The sequence below is a fragment of the Doryrhamphus excisus genome, linkage group LG11, assembly GCF_037039965.1.
Source record: "Doryrhamphus excisus strain RoL-2023G ecotype Guam linkage group LG11, RoL_Dexc_Guam_v1.1, whole genome shotgun sequence".
Taxonomy (NCBI): domain Eukaryota; kingdom Metazoa; phylum Chordata; class Actinopteri; order Syngnathiformes; family Syngnathidae; genus Doryrhamphus; species Doryrhamphus excisus.
In genome coordinates this window covers 2,256,110-2,274,280 of record NC_136367.1, presented here as the reverse complement: position 1 = coordinate 2,274,280, position 18,171 = coordinate 2,256,110, and the positions used below count along the sequence as shown (strand labels likewise).

The 18,171-nt window shown below is 38.8% G+C and overlaps 1 protein-coding gene across 1 annotated transcript in view; it reads right to left on the bottom strand.

Moving 5' to 3' along the window:
• The window catches only part of emilin1a (elastin microfibril interfacer 1a), a 33,087-nt gene extending 23,763 nt beyond the window's left edge, over positions 1–9,324 (bottom strand). The window contains exon 1 of the mRNA XM_058086067.2: positions 8,969–9,324. Coding sequence (XP_057942050.2) covers positions 8,969–9,078 — 110 coding nt within the window. The 5' untranslated portion in view covers positions 9,079–9,324. The remainder of the gene's footprint in view (positions 1–8,968) is intronic.
• Between the last annotated feature and the right edge of the window lie 8,847 nt (positions 9,325–18,171).

Below are 18,171 nucleotides of genomic sequence, written 5' to 3'. Positions count from 1 at the left end.
ATTTGTTTGAAAACTCAATCTTTGCAACCATCACTGCTCTTTGCATAAAGTTGTATCAAATTTAACTTTCATATTTTGCGGGTTGAATTTGAGCTATGTTGTACTTAGCCAGAACTCTTCCATCGGAAAGCAGCCTCAACACAGCTGCTGTTCTACTTTGTTATCTTGTTCTGGGTCTGATTCCGCTCTGTGTGTGTGTGTGTTTTGGACGTTTAGAAAGACGGGATATTTCTCCATCCCAGCTTGGAATGGGAATGGGTAACATCTAAAAATAAGACAGCTGCAATAAATCCAAAGTGCTGTGTCTGGTCCTTGTGTAATTCCATTGTGTTTTTATTTATATTTATATGTTATTATCCCGATTTAGTGACTCGAAAAAAGGGTCAGAGGCGGAAGATCAGCATAAAGTTGGCAAAGTTCACACACTTTGATGGAGAACAGATGCTGCCTTGGAATATGAAAAAAAGAGATACATGTGTGTACTTTTATACGTACACAAACGTCTCTGGAGTGTCTAGACCAGGGGTCTCAAACTCAATTTACTTGGGAGCCACTGGAGCAGGAACACACACACACATTGCTGCTGTTATTTTTTATTTATTTTATATTTCTATTTTGACTCAAATTTTGTTTTGTTTTTTATTTAGAAAGTGCAATTTATTTATTTATTTATTTATTTATTTTTTAATTAAAATATATTGGAAAGAAGAAATTTTCTGTTGTATTCATAGCGATAAATTAGCAATAATTGCTATATAGGTCAAATTATGGGGAGATAATAGATAGTCAAATCGAAAACAAATAAAATCGGATTTAAAAATGAATCGTTAGATTAATCGATGCAGAGAAAAACTATTTTGTAGATTAATCGATTACAAAAATAATCGTTTAACCCAGGGGTCGGCAACCTTTACTATGAAAAGAGCCATTTTACCCAATGCCCACTGAAGAAAAATAGCCTGGAGCCGCAAAACATATAGTATGTTTAAAACAACATTGGAGGGAATTTGGGGGTATCAAAGTAGTTCAGATAAGAAAAGACGAGTTGGAGTACTCTTGCTAGTTTTGGAGATAAACTTACATAAATGTATGTGTAAACTACTGTAAACGTAAAAACAAGTTCCCATGCCGCTGTTTTTAAATTATCTCGAATTTATTTTTTAGATTTGTAGGTAAGTATTACTTGTTTTTCTTCATGTACTGAACTGGATAGCAGTCAGAACTCACTCAGGATGCATTCATGGTCTCAGACAAAGTTGGATTTTTTAAAACTCATTACAAAAGACGTGCATTTTCCCCACTCGGGTGTTAAAAATATTCAAGCATCGCAAAGGGAGCCACAATAAAGAGGCTGAAGAGCCACATGCGGCTCTGGAGCCGCAGGTTGCTGACCCCTGGTTTAACCCAACCCTTGTTCGCATTGTGTCTATTTGTGTTACGATGCCATCTACTGGACTTGATTTTTAACGACAAACCACTCGGATTTTGATATAATGCGTGAAAATGGTGAAAAAGAAGTAGCGGCAAAGTTTCCTGTGGTCGTCCAAATTTGTGTAGCAAGCGACTACACAGTATTTATACATATTTAGAGGAACCGCAGTATTTGCGCCTTGGTTTCTGAATCTTAAGTAACGGAATACCACAACGTACCGCGGTGTGGTATTTCACTGACCACTACAAGTGGGACGGCATACCAGGAGGCACCGCTGTGTTCCCGGGATAATTTGAGCGTAATAGGATTTTCCTGTTCTGGACCACACCTTGGAAAGTGTCCAAATTCAGTCTGTTTGATTTTCTGCTGATTACCTCGGTTGACAAATCTCCTTACACGCAAGTCATGCTAACGCGTGGAAAAGAATATATTCCAGTCACAGCTGTGTAAACGTTGTTTGGATTGCTATGTTAGCATTATCCTACCTGATGGCTATCCATAAATGGCTAAAATCCACCCCCCCCCGCCCCTTCTCTGCAGATATCCAAATGCTGACGTATGTGCACAATAACGCTAAAGCAAATGGAAGTATCATGGACAGACTCTGTATATCTTAGCGACCACAAAGCTAAACAATCAGAGCCAAGTTTACACAGTCGTGCTGTCGCTACAGTCACACAGTATTGTGTGTATTGTGTGTGTATTGTGTGTGTGCGTCTAAAACCACAGAAGAATGTGTCACCCGGTGTGTATTTGCCCACATGCAATCACTCAAGCATGAGTAAGTGCACTCGAGTGTGTATGTTGTCGTCTGTATGCATGACTATGTGTGTGTGTGTGTGTGTGTGTACAGGGGTGTACCTTTACAAGGACGCCGGAGGCGATGCTTGACCTCAAGGGGTCATAGTTCAGCCATAGAGGCACAAGCCACTCCCAAAGAACTCATTGAAGTCGATGTCAGAGCTTTTCCTTGAAGCTTAATGAAAGGTCCCGACAACAAAAGGGAACCTCCTAGCGATTTCTTTGTTTAAGTATTAACCCCCCCCCCCCCCATTTTGCTTTTTCATTTACTCGCTAACTGGCCCCGAGTGTAACGACGTTGGTATGTATGGGTTGAGATGTCACTCATGAACATGGTGGTGGATTTTATTGGTACTCAAGACAGGTGTATGGTGAGTTATGGCTTTGTGGTAATTGGTTGTTTGCAGGGAGGAAGGCTGTGTGTTTGTATATTGTTGCTGTAATGGTAATGGTAATGGTTTTATTTCATTTGAATATGCATCAGATTACAATTGAATGCATCACATAATCAGTTCCCAGTTCCACATGTCCAAAAGGAGTAGGAAGAAGCAAAGCTTATTAAATCCTTAATTTAATTTAATTTAATTTAATTTAATTTAATTTAATTTAATTTAATTTAATTTAATTTAATTTAATTTAATTTAATTTAATTTAATTTAATTTAATTTAATTTAATTTAATTTAATTTAATTTTATTTTATTTAATTTTATTTAATTTTATTTAATTTTATTTAATTTTATTTAATTTAATTTAATTTTATTTAATTTAATTCAGACATGCATACTATGTTACATTAACGTATCTCACATATTATGGTAATGGTAACGGTTTTATTTCATTTGAACATGCATCAGATTACAATTGAATGCATCACATAATCAGTTCCCAGTTCCACATGTCCAAAGGGAGTAGGAAGAAGCAAAGCTTATTAAATCCTTAATTTAATTTAATTTAATTTAATTTAATTTAATTTAATTTAATTTAATTTAATTTAATTTAATTTAATTTAATTTCCACATGTCCAAAAGGAGTAGGAAGAAGCAAAGCTTATTAAATCCTACCCCTCCATCTGGTACTTTTACAATCAGTAACTGTTACATTTGTTCACTTCCTGCTTTCTATAATACAGTTTAAGGTTTTTTGTGTGTGTAAAAAAAACATGTAAAAAAACATTTATTGTGTCGTTTATGTAAAAAGTTTGTCTGTTTTTTTTTTTTGGGAACTGATATTTTCCTGAAACTTACCTACCTACAATCAGTAACTGTTACATTTGTCCACTTCCTGCTTTCCTAATATAGTTGAAGTTGATTTATTTATTTTTTATTTTTTTATTATATTCATATCGTCCACATCGGCCTGAACATAAAATAAATTTAAAAAATTATTATAGAATGAATGAATGTTTAGACCGTAGAAAACCTGTTTTATTGTCATGAGAGTCCTCTAGTCATGAAATAGCACCCCTACAGTCACCTTTACATTCCTATTCCCCAACATAGTTGACATAATAACAAAAAATAAGCCATCCACCGTGCGGCCCGTGGCTGGCAACCAGTCCAGGTTGTACCCCGCCTCTCACCCGAAGACAGCTGGGATAGGCTCCAGCATACCTGCGACTCTCGTGAGGATAAGCGGTAGAAAATGAATGAATGAATGAAGAAATGCACGGACTTATATTTCAATATTCAATATCTTATGTGCACAATTTTTTTTTTAACCGTCATGTGACACATGTAAAATGGAAGTACTTAGTAACCTTTTTTTGCCCCCACCCCCTGCTACATTGACTTTAAAACCCCTGCCCTAATCTACGGAGCAAGTTAAGCCTCTTACTTTTATGATTGGAATATAATATTTTATTCTACTTCTTAATTTCCCAGCAGGATTCATTCCATAAAGGAAATCACAAGGTAGAATGGAAAATGAGATATAATATCTAAATGGCCCCCAAAGGCTATTATTGCCTCTGATTATAGTTTGAAGGACGCTAATATGAAGGACACTGAAAGCTGTTTTTAACTTTAGTATAGTATTACAATGTCTATTTAATGTGGTTTGTGTATTGCCTACTTATACGTGTTCTGCATATCTGCACATAATTGTTGCCATAAATAAATATACATGCAACATGTGCATTGTTTTCCTGTGTGGCTAAGCTAGTAAAAGGAGATTAGATGCTGATTAAGGCATTCACAGAAAACACAAACATACACTTTCTGGGAAAATGTCATTTGACTGGAATTCCTTCCTTCTATAAAAGTACAATTTATAGTTATTTCAATTGACTTAGTCCAGGATAGAGTTTGCTCTATTTTTAAGTGTTAAGTATATTTCACATTAAAAGCCTTTCAGTGTATCGTGACATGTGACTACACATTTATTGAAAAATGTTGACATTGTATACTTAAATCGCATTAAACCTAAAATCAGAGTCAATGAAATGATGAATCCTTCTTATAATGCAAAAAAAAAAAAAAAATCAGGGATGACTGATATTGGCTTTTTTGCCGATATGCCGATATTGTCCAACTCTCAATTTCCGATATCAGCTGATACCGATACCGAAATGTGTAACATGACATATCTCCTGTGGTGGAATGAACACATACTATTTTTTTAATCTGATACTGATATCACATTTTTATGCTGATATCGGGACGATAATTATCAACACAGATAATTATCGGACATCCCTAAAAAAGACATATAAACTCATTCATTCATTCATTTTCTATCCCAGCTGTCTTCGGGCGAGAGGCGGGGTACACCCTGGACTGGTGGCCAGCCAATCACAGGGCACATATAGACAAACAACCATTCACACTCACATTCATACCTATGGACAATTTGGAGTCGCTAATTAACCTAGCATGTTTTTGGAATGTGGGAGGAAACCGGAGTACCCGGAGAAAAACCCTGGCCACCAGTCTGAATGTTAAACCATAGAAAACCTGTTTTAATGTAATTAGAGTCCTCTAGTCATGAAATAGCACCCCTACAGTCACCTTTACATTCATATTCCCCAACATAGTTGACCTAATAACAAAAAATAAGCCATTCTGAGGGCTGCACAGCTCGGACACTCGAGTTCAATTCCACCCTCGGCTATCTCTGTGTGGAGTTTGCATGTTCTCCCCGTGCATGCGTGGGTTTTCTCCGGGTACTCCGGTTTCCTCCCACATTCCAAAAACATGCTAGGTTAATTAGCCACTCCAAATTGTCCATAGGTATGAATGTGAGTGTGAATGGTTGTTTGTCTATATGTGCCCTGTGATTGGCTGGCCACCAGTCCAGGGTGTACCTGACAGCTGGGATAGGCTCCAGCACCCCTGTGACAGTTGTGAGGATATAGTGGTTTTATTCAGGCAATTTCAGTTAAAACAGTGTACTTCTGAGAGTTAATGTTGTTTTATTGGATTACTGTATGGAATGCTTGACTGCCCTGTGGTTAGAGAACAAGAATAAGGCCGAAGTTTTTACCTGTTCAATGGCAAACATAAACTTTTCACACACACACACATACAAAACCCAGACACGCTAATTTAGCATATTTAGTCATCATCATCATCATAAATGCTCCTCTCGTGGAAAACTAAATGTCACAGAAGAGAGTCTAGACCAGGGGCCTCAAACACGCGGCCCACGAACCAAATGTGGCCCGCAGGGCACCACTTTGAGGCCCCCGCCTTGATATGAAAGTTTAATGTTAGTTTGATATGGATGCTGTATGGTATCATGTACCCAGAAAAAAATTATTACGTTTGATTAATGTTCATGTTAAAGGTTAAATAACTGTTAATAGTTATCCTCCCTATCCGTGTGGAAGTGGTAAGTTTTTGGCTATTTAAGTTTAAAGGAAATAACTTGAAGGCTACCGTTTAGGTCAGGGGTCTCAAACACACGGCCCGCGTGCCAAATGTGGCCCACAGGACACTAGTTTGAGGCCCCCGCCTTGATATGAAAGTTTAATGTCAGTGCGGCCCCGCGCAAGTGTGATATGGATGCTGTATGGTATCATGTACCCAGAAAATTTTTTTTATGTTTGATTAATGTTCATGTTAAAGGTTAAATAACTGTTAATAGTTATCCTCCCTATCCGTGTGGAAGTGGTACGTTTTTGGCAATTTAAGTTTAAAGGAAATAACTTGAAGGCTACCGTTTAGGTCAGGGGTCTCAAACATGCGGCCCGCGTGCCAAATGTGGCCCGCAGGACACTAGTTTGAGGCCCCCGCCTTGATATGAAAGTTTAATGTCAGTGCGGCCCCGCGCAAGTTTGATATGGACGCTGTATGGTATCATGTACCCAGAAAACAATTTTTACGCTTGATTAATGTTCATGTTAAAGGTTAAATAACTGTTAATAGTTATCCTCCCTATAAGTGTGGAAGTGGTACACTATTGTGCATACAAAATATGCATTTACATAACATCATCACCTTAGTGACACCATTATTTCATTCTTTCCATCCAGATCATCATTCTGCTAAGAAGCTAATACCTACCCAGACAGGTATTCAAACTCATCTTCATACCTTTTTTTTTTTACCTTTCCGGTCTCCACTTCATCTATTCAGTATTTGTGTACGTAAGCCAAGTAGCAGCTGAGAACCCACACAAGCAAAACTTCCACCAAAAAAAAGACGCCAACAATCCGAGTCTCATCACTCAGGGAGTCAAAACAGCAGCAGCCGAATCCTCTGATGTGGCGAGAAACCTGATAGAAGCCCATATGCAGGGGCTCAACCCCCAGACGCCTGCCTTGTACACACACACACACACACACACACTAAGTGCAAACACATGGCATTACTATTACTGCAATGCAACGATGTACAACGTAACACTGTACACTGACTGTAAATATTCTGTTGTGGTTGCATGTTTATTGCTGTATTACCGAATATGCACATATGTATACAGTTATATCAATAAATGGCTGTCATTCATTCATTTACGGACATGAGTTCCTGTCATCGCGCGGTGTCTTAAGGCTAAAAGCTTACTTACTACTCCAGTGTTTCATTACTGTCAGGAATATCAGTACAGTACTGTCATTTATTTCCATAAATGAACAATCCATGGCTGCGCGGTGGACGAGTGGTTAGCACGCAGACATCACAGCTAGGAGACCAGGGTTCAATTCCACCCTCGGCGATCTCTGTGTGGAGTTTGCATGTTCTCCCCGTGCATGCGTGGGTTTTTCTCCGGGTACTCCGGTTTTCATCCCACATTCCAAAAACATGCTAGGTTAATTAGCGACTCCAAATTGTATGAAAAAAGGTATGAATGTGAGTGTGAATGGTTGTTTGTCTATATGTGCCCTGTGATTGGCTGGCCGCCAGTCCAGGGTGTACCCCGCCTCTCGTCCCGAAGACAGCTGGGATAGGCTCCAGCACACCCCCCCGCGACCCTCGTGAGGATAAGCGGTAGAAAATGATTGAATGAATGAATTTTAGAGCCCTCTAGACATGAAGTAACACCCCTATAGTAAACTTTATACTCATATTACCCAATATAGTAGACATAATAAGAGAAAATAAGATGTTTTTACGCTGCATGGTGGACAAGTGATTAGCACGAGGGCCTCACAGCTAGGAGACCAGGGTTCAATTCCACCCTCGGCGATCTCTGTGTGGAGTTTGCATGTTCTCCTCGTGCATGCGTGGGTTTTCTCCATGTACTCCGTTTTCCTCCCACATTCCAAAGAACATGCTAGGTTAATTAGCGACTCCAAATTGTCCATAGGTATGAATGTGAGTGTGAATGGTTGTTTGTCTATATGTGCCCTGTGATTGGCTGGCCACCAGTCCAGGGTGTACCCCGCCTCTCACCCGAATGTGGGAGGAAACCGGAGTACCCTGAGAAAACCCACGCATGCACGGGGAGAACATGCAAACTCCACACAGAGATGGCCGAGGGTGGAATTGAACCCGGGTCTCCTAGCTGTGAGGCCCTCGTACTAATCACTCGTCCGCCATGCAGCGTAAAAACATCTTATTTTCTCTTATTATGTCTACTATAATGGGTAATATGAGTATAAAGTTCACTATAGGGGTGTTACTTCATGTCTGGAGAGCTCTAAAATGTTATAATGTTATATAAAAAATATTTTGTGCCCTACCTACCAAAATTTTTGGAATGTGTGAGGAAACCTCACACATGCACGGGGAGAACATGCAAACTCTACACAGAGGATGGAATTGAACCCGGGTCTCCTAACTGTGAGGCCTGCGTGCTAACCACTCGGGTACTGTGCAGCCCCAGTTCCAAATGAGTTAGTTGTTTTATTAAGTTGAGTTATGTATCGTTTCACCAAAAAACTTTTTCTCTCTGTTTTAGTCGGCAACTGATATTTTCCTGAAACCAACCTATTTTCTACAGCTGATTATTAAAGAAATGGAAAAGGGTCATTTCATTTTAATCTTTCTTTTGGTATATTCCATGTTTACATATATTGTATATACATATATATATATATATATTATATATACATATATATTATATATTCTGTGTACATAGAGAGATGAATCCACCTGTTGCCAGTCATATATTTCTCTAATGTAATTTAAGCTACATGAGCAGGCCAAAATATTAGAAACACAGTATAATTTTGCCTTCCTTATGTATTAGTACACGAAGTTTACTACTATTGTCACCGGTTGTCAATTACCGCTTCACACAGACACATTTAAATCAAACTAAAGTGCTAATTTAAGGTCATTTTGTCGTCCTACCTGTGTCTACTGGCAGCCCTTTGGCCACCGTGCACGCCGGGTTCCGGGTAGCCGAGACCCCAGGACAGCCTGGCCAAAGCGAGGGCGAGCAGGTAGACGAAGGTCTCCATCCTTTGGAGTTCTCCTCAAAAGTCTTTTTTTTTTTTTTAGCTTGTCGAGTTAATTCCAAAGAACGAAAAAATCAACTCTCCAATGTTATCGACAGCTGAGTGGAGATGACGTCACGGCATACGAAGGTCCATGGAGAGCGGACAAGTGCATTTTTTTCTGTTGCCGAGTTGAAGTGCTGATCAACAGATGGAAATGTCCTGCATGTTAGGCTGCTACTGAAGGCGCCCGGGGAACAAGGGGAAACTTCTCTCTCTCTCTCTCTCTCTTGCTCTACCTTGTGTCACGTGGTCCCTATTCAGCCATCATGACCTCGTGAAGCTAACCCTAAAAAAAAAAAACTACAAAAAACTTTATGTGTCCACCTGAGTTTTAACGTTAAACTCTTGTCTTTTGGGTGATACTGCAAATGTTGATACCGATGATATCGGATAAATGCATATACCGAGTATTGTAGATATCAATATTGATATCGATATCAATATTTTGAGTTGAAAGTTTAATATGATTATTAAATATATGATTTAGTGATTTAATAATAATCATCATAATAATAATCCTAACCATAATAATATTAATAGGCTAAACAAGCTAAATTTACAACGCACAACATTTTTCCAACGCCCCCCTCACATCTCTTTGCACTTCCCAGGTATTATAATAATAATAATAATAATAACAATCATCATAATAATAATAATTGGACACCAATAATAATTAATAATTAGAACATATAATAATAATATTATTATTATGTTTTTATTATGATAATTATTATAATTAATAATAAGAAGAACATATTATAGTAATTATTATTATATGTTTTTATTATTATTATGGTGCTAGTTCATACTTCATAATAATAATAATAAAAATAATAATTACTATTATTATTATTATTATTATTTCAGGTTATATATTATTATTATTATCATCACCATAATTATGATGATGATGGTAATTATAATTATAATAATCATTATTATTATAATTATTCATTCATTCATTCATTTTCTACCGCTTTTCCTCACGAGGGTCGCAAGGGTGCTGGAGCCTATCCCAGCTGTCTTCGGGGCGAGAGGCGGGGTACACCCTGGACTGGTGGCCAGCCAATCACAGGGCACATATAGACAAACAACCATTCACACTCACATTCATACCTATGGACAATTTGGAGTCGCTAATTAACCTAGCATGTTTTTGGAATGTGGGAGGAAACCGGAGTATATTATTATTATAATTATTATTATTAATAATTATAATAATTATTATAAATTCTAAATTATAGTGAGAATAAAACACAAGAGAAAGATTTTTGCGAACAATTCACAGCCCAACAAGTGAATTGGTGACTCTAAGTTGTCCATAGTAGGTATGAACGTGATTGGCTGGCGACCAGTTCAGACTGTACCCTCTCACCCCAAGTCAGCTGTGATAGGCTCCACAACACACACACACACACACACACACACACACACACATAGTAGCACCTCCTTATCTGTTGGATAAGCAGGCTGTCAAGTGGGTGTGATTGATGCTGCTGTCCTGAGAGAGTCGGTCTCCATGCCGTGATTACTTCACTGTCCACCTTCTTCCTGTTATTATATGAACTCAGATTGGACACATTAATGCCAAACATTTCGGAATAATATCCAAGTCCTCCACGCTGAATGAGTCACTTGCACATTCATCGACTGCATTTACTGGAATAACTGGAATAACACTCAAGCTTCTTACATTTGCTTCATTCCGATGTGAGATTTATCTGTGAGTCAAGACATCGTGGCTTCCTTATTTTCCGTGTTTACTCTAAACTCTTCCATTTCCTTAGGACTTGGCGGGCTATTTACTCCCACTCTCAATTCCTTGCCTTTCCCTGGTAAATGTCTTCATGCTCAATGCCAAACGTGCCCAAATGTTAAGGAGGAACGGGGCGGCTCAGCGGTTCTCACGTCCACGGACCACTAATGAGATCAGCTGCTATGTCACAGACACCGTGACTCCCCACTCGTGGAGTGGAGCCAGGCCCCGTTGAGGAGGAGGAAGGTTTTGACACAAACATGCAGCAGGTAGCACGAAATGACGTGAAACAGAAACACTCCACAAGCTGAATGCTAGCCGAGATATAGGGTCCGTGTTAAAATGGCATTTGCTATCACTGTAAATTAAGCAAATTGTGTAAATATATACTTTATAGTCAACAAATTATGTCAAAAGTGAAGCTTTTTCTTTGTATTTTAGTGTTTTGTTTGGACTTTTTTGTTTTCTGGGAGGGTGGGGGTGCTGGAGCCTATCCAAGCTGTCTTCAGGCCGGGAGGCGGGGTACACCCTGGACTGGTGGCCAGCCAATCACAGGGCACATATAGACAAACAACCATTCACACTCACATTCATACCTATGGACAATTTGGAGTGGCTAATTAACCTAGCATGTTTTTGGAATGTGGGAGGAAACCGGAGAAAACCCACGCATGCACGGGGAGAGCATGCAAACTCCACACAGAGATGGCCGAGGGTGGAATCGAACTCGGGTCTCCTCGCGCTAATCACTCGTCCGCCATGCAGCGTAAAAACATCTTATTTTCTCTTATTATGTCTACTATAGGGCAATATGAGTATAAAGGGGGTATATAGGGGTGTTACTTCATGCCTAGAGGGCTCTAAAATTCATTCATTCATTCAAACTTTTTGTCCCTTTTTTAGTCGGCAACTGATATTTTCCTAAAACCAACTTATGTTCTCCAGCTGATTATTAAAGAAAGGGAAAAGGGTCGCAGGTGGTGCTGGAGACTATCCCAGCTGTCTTGGGGCGAGAGGCGGGGTACACCCTGGACTGGTGGCCAGCCAATCACAGGGCACATATAGACAAACAACCATTCACACTCACATTCATAACTATGGACAATTTGGAGTCGCTAATTAACCTAGCATGTTTTTGGAATGTGGGAGGAAACCGGAATACCCGGAGAAAAACCCACGCATGCACGGGGAGAACATGCAAACTCCACACAGAGATGGCCGAGGGTGGAATTGAACTCGGAACATCCAGTATCATAATATTTTGCTTTATATTAGTATTTTTCTTCATTTTGATATTTTTATGCTGGAATCGGATGTATTTTAGGCCAAAAATTTGTAATATTTGCTTAAAACATACACCCAGTCCACTGTGATTGGTCACATGCCCATATAAGGAAATCTGTCTCACTGTGACATCACAGGGAAACAATGTTAGAAAAAACTCTTTGAAACCAGGCTTTCTGGGCTTGATCCCAAATATTTAAACCTGAAACTCCAGCATTGAATACACCATTATAACAACATTTATAGGTCAGATATGAACTAAAAGCTTTAAAAATGAAGTCTGAGAGCGACTATTTACCAATTGGGGCCATATCCAAAGCAGCAAGGTAGTCATTTAAGGACCCGCTTTAAATCTTATCATACGGTTTCCATTATCTCACGTTGTCTACTATGGTGAGCGCGAGCGCTTTATCTTAAGTTACAAGAAAAGAAGTCTCGAAAAGGGCAGACATAACAAAAAAAACCAAAAAAACGAGACTCAAGAGGTGTCACACGTGAGAAGAGGAGCCGCTAACAAATGACCTATCAAGATGGGACGGAAAACCGAGAAGCTAAATATACTCCAGTGACAAGACAATGACGCACAGGTGGGAGGAATGTGGGGGCTTAGAGGACAGACGGGGAGAAATAAAGGGACTAAAAGGACTTAAATTAACAGGTGAAGCTAACACAAGTAAAGTGTAGGATTGTTGGGAGGGGGGGGCATAAAGCCGTATTGTACCTTTTGGGTCTGGCTATACAATATGAAAGAAACGTTTATGGTTCAGTTTCCAATCTGCCATGTATACCATAGGCCAGAATCAGAATCACACTATGGTACCCATTATGTCATTGGATGCTCATATCACCTTGTACTTCGGTACTTGACAAAAAAAGACAAAAAAAACTTTATTAACTATATTAGGAAAGCAGGAAGTGAACAAAAAACACAGTAGCATAAATATGACAGCACTTTATGTAGTATTTTCACCTCAAATAAATGAATGATTGTAATGGAATACTGGCTTGTAATGAGGAGGACAGAACCAAACCATGGATTAGGTCCTTTAGCGGCCAATAACTAAAGAACCTAAAAAAAACTTGAATTATATTAGAAAAGCAGGAAGTGAACAAATGTAACAGTTACTGATTGTAAAAGTAGTAATCTGTAAAAGTATACTTTTACAATCAGTAATCTGTATACTTTTACAATCAGTAACTGTTACATTTGATCACTTCCTGCTTTCCTAATATAGTTTAGTTTAGTTTAATATATATGTTTTTTTTTAGGCTCTTTAGTTATTGGCCACTAAAGGACCTAATCCATGGTTTGGTTCTGTTCTGTACTTTTACAATCAGTAACTGTTACATTTGTTCACTTCCTGCTTTCCTAATATAGTTTAGTTTAATATAGTTTTTTTAGGTTCTTCAGTTATTGGCCGCTAAAGGACCTAATCCATGGTTTGGTTCTGTTCTGTAAAAGTATACTTTTACAATCAGTAACTGTTACATTTGTTCACTTCCTGCTTTCCTAATATAGTTTTTATTTATAGTTTTAATTTAATTTAATTTAATTTAATTTAATTTAATTTAATTTAATTTAATTTAATTTAATTTAATTTAACTTAATTTAATTTAATTTAAGTAGTTTGGGTAGTGACTAAAATTGCAAGTGGCTGAAATTAGCCATGAAATTAGCTTCATCAGTCGGTGGACTGGGTTTTTTTCCCTTATAAAAAAGGTGAGAAGTTCTGTTTTCCGGGAGAAACTAGAGTGGAGTCGATGCTCTTCCACATTAACATGAAGTGGACAGGATACTTCCTGTCTGACCAGTTGGAGACCTCGGGAAAACGCAAGACATGTTGGAAAGACTATGTCTCTCAACTGGCCTGGGAACGCATCCGGATTTGTTGGGACACACTAAAACCTGATAGGTGATTGGATGAATGGAATATCTGTCCCAATAAGTTCTAGCCAATAAACAACAAATACCACCTTCCCTGTTGCGGATGCTCTGGAACTGACCTGTCAATTGCATGGCATTCGTCTACGGGGCTTCTGGACTCTTTGACCAAAGCCCTTTGGGAAGATTAACATTCCTCCGGGAGGGGACCACTGTATGCTTATAAATAGGTGGATTATTCCATACACAACAAAACAAACAAGTGTTGTGTCTGCATAACAATATGTGGCGTTGGCAGCCACCAGTCAGTCAGAACGGTTCTTTTCTCATAGGATCTGTATTTTATCTTAACTCCATTGTTCCCATTGTGCCCCCATTCCCTTTTCTATCTACTCCCACTGCTTCCTCTGCAGTCTTTATCTTGACTTTTTTTTTTTTTTTTTTTCTGTGTGCGGTGTTTGACCAGCGCATGTTTCCGATGCTTTGCATCTGCCATGTTGACATTCTTCCAAGCTTGGCCCGCATTTCACATTTGTGCAGGTCAGGCTTGTTGTGTTTGCGTTAACTATTATGGGACACCCCCAGTTGTTATTTCGCACTTTGAAGGAACTTTCAAAAAATGCTTGTGTGGTATGCTGTGTTGGTCTTAAAAAAAAAAAACGACTCAGGGGAGGTGTCTTTTGGAGTATAGTCAAGCCAAGCTCCTGTCAAGCTCTACACTCCTTTGGCTGGCTCTTCTGAAGCTCGGTGAAACTTAGAAGAACTTACATTCGTTTGTCATAGTATGATGTGTGTGCAGTAAACAGCGGCGTTAAACAAATCCAGACACCCCCCTCTGTTTTCCGACACGTAACACACACGGGAGTTGCTGATTATGAAACATATCTTGACTTTCTTGTCCAGAGCAAACGTCGAAAAATGTGACGGTTTGTCACTGTTTTTTTTTTGTAATTAGCAATGGGGCGCTTACATTCCAAAAAGGGTAATGTAAATACTTTTAATCTCTCGTCCCAATGAATGCAAGTTCATTGCACTTCTGTTATGATGTGCAGATACGAAGGGAGAAGGGAGCACAACTTATGTCTTCACAATGCTTTACTATGCTAGCGGTATGTAGCTTAGGGAGGTTTTAAATACCTTTGTCATTGACTTTGACAGGTGCCAGGGATGGCAAAGTGGAAAGACAATGGCTGTAAAAAAAAGCAGTAACCTCCCTTTGGTTTGAAGCAGTTTCTTTACATAAATAAAATCGCATTGAGAGTGACCAGGATAGATAGGATTAAGAACAAGTACATCAGAGGGACATTACATGTTATGGGCCTTGGATATAAAGTCAGAGAGGCCAGACTGAGATGACTATGAACTATTATCGTTCAATTTATATACAGTATTCTGGCCACTAGGTGTAGTTACAGCAGAAGCATGCTAGCGGTATGTAGCTTCGGGAGGTTTTAAATACCTTTCTCTTTGACTTTGGCTCTATGACAGGTGCCAGGGATGGCAAAGGGGAAAGACAATGGCTGTAAAAAAGCAGTAACCTCCCTTTGGTTTCACACTGAGAGTGACCAGGATGGATAGGATTAAGAACAAGTACATCAGAGGGACATTACATGTTATGGGCCTTGGATATAAAGTCAGAGAGGCCAGACTGAGATGACAATGAACTATTATCGTTCAATTTATATACAGTATTCTGGCCACTAGGTGTAGTTACAGCAGAAGCATGCTAGCGGTATGTAGCTTAGGGAGGTTTTAAATACCTTTCTCTTTGACTTTGGCTCTATGACAGGTGCCATGGATGGCAAAGTGGAAAGACAATGGCTGTAAAAAAGCAGTAACCTCCCTTTGGTTTCACACTGAGAGTGACCAGGATGGATAGGATTAATAACAAGTACATCAGAGGGACATTACATGTTATGGGCCTTGGATATAAAGTCAGAGAGGCCAGACTGAGATGACTATGAACTATTATCGTTCAATTTATATACAGTATTCTGGCCACTAGGTGTAGTTACAGCAGAAGCATGCTAGCGGTATGTAGCTTAGGGAGGTTTTAAATACCTTTCTCTTTGACTTTGGCTCTATGACAGGTGCCATGGATGGCAAAGTGGAAAGACAATGGCTGTAAAAAAGCAGTAACCTCCCTTTGGTTTCACACTGAGAGTGACCAGGATGGATAGGATTAAGAACAAGTACATCAGAGGGACATTACATGTTATGGGCCTTGGATATAAAGTCAGAGAGGCCAGACCGAGATGACTATGAACTATTATCGGTCAAGTTATATGCAGTATTCTGGCCACTAGGTGTAGTTACAGCAGAAGCATGCTAGCGGTATGTAGCTTCGGGAGGTTTTAAATACCTTTGTCTTTGACTTTGGCTCTATGACAGGTGCCAGGGATGGCAAAGTGGAAAGACAATGGCTGTAACAAAAAAGCAGTAACCTCCCTTTGGTTTGAAGCAGTTTCACATTGAGAGTGACCAGGATGGATAGGATTAAGAACAAGTACATCAGAGAGACATTACATGTTATGGGCCTTGGAGATAAAATCAGAGAGGTCAGACTGAGATGACTATGAACTATTATTACTATTATTACTACAGCAGAAGCATGCTAGCGGTATGTAGCTTAGGGAGGTCTTAGGGTGGCCTTTCTCTTTGACTTTGGCTCTATGACATGCGCAAAGTGGAAAGACAATGGCTGTAAAAAAAAAAAAGCAGTAACCTCCCTTTGGTTTGAAGCAGTTTCTTTACATAAATAAAATCGCATCAAGAGTGACCAGGATGGATAGGATCAGGAACAAGTACATCAGAGGGACATTACATGTTATGGGCCTTGGAGATAAAGACAGAGAGGTCAGACTGAGATGACTATGAACTATTATCGGTCGAGTTATAAGCAGTATTCTGGCCACTAGGTGTTAGTAATATTACGTGATATTAGATTAGATTACCTTCACATTACATGTACAGTAGTCAGTCAAGATATACATACTGTAGTTTCCTCCTATTTAGTGTGGAAGTGGTGAGGTTCAAATTCTGGACAGGTGTTATGTATACTACAGTGTGCTATACTCAGACACTTGTGTTTTTTTTATTATACATGATTATTAGTAGTAGCAGCCATCATTATTTTTACTTTTATCATTTTGTGGAGAAAAAAAAAGTTCTAACTTTTTCCTTAATAGGATCTGAATAATGTTCCATAAACGCCTCGTATAAGCTCTGCACGGCCCACCTGCTAGATGATACCACTTAAATGTGATGAGCATTCTGAGGTCGACGAGCAGTGGATTTTTAGAGGCTTCCTTGTGAAAACATCAGCCCGACTCTTGAAGAAACACTGCTTAGGTTTCTCTTGGCTGCCACCCAAAACAGTAAAGTTACAGGCAATACAAGGGAGAATAACGAGCAAATAAAACAAGGAAAATGTCAGAGATACTTTTGGCGCATCTATTATAAACGAGACTGCACATAAATATGAATACAGAGCCGCCATTTTTTTTTACAGTTATAGTAAAAGCTTTGCTATGACTTGAAAGTCTGCATAATCTGATTATAAACCCTCACACGGGCACACTTGTGTTTATTTCCTCAAGATAATGTCCCCCGCAAATAAATAGTCTTGGCTCTCTTTATCTATTCTGCTGTGCTGAAAGTGATGTCCCAGTGATGCCGGGTGGAGCACAGGGGAAATAATAATTATAGTCATTACTCCTTATCACCATGCATGTTTGTTTTTCTTAGAAATCCTCCATTAGTCCCCCCCTATGTTTCACTTTTTTAACCATTAGATGCATAAGTGGGTCAAAAATGACCCGGTCAGGTTTTCTAGAAATATCTTCGTAATGAAAAATTTTGAGGTATTCCTCAAAAAACATGTTTTTGATATCATACCATTCACATTTTTAACTTTTATACATTTTAAGAAATTTTTGTTTTTGTGTTACTACCCCAACCTTCCATAAGTGGGTCAAAAATGACCCAGTCAGGTTGTTTTCTTGAAATATCTTTGTATGAAATTTTTTTTATCATTTCATATTCCAGGAATTCCTCAAAAAACATGTTTTTGATATCATGCCATTCACATTTTTAACTTACCTTTTATACATTTTAAGAAATTTTAGTT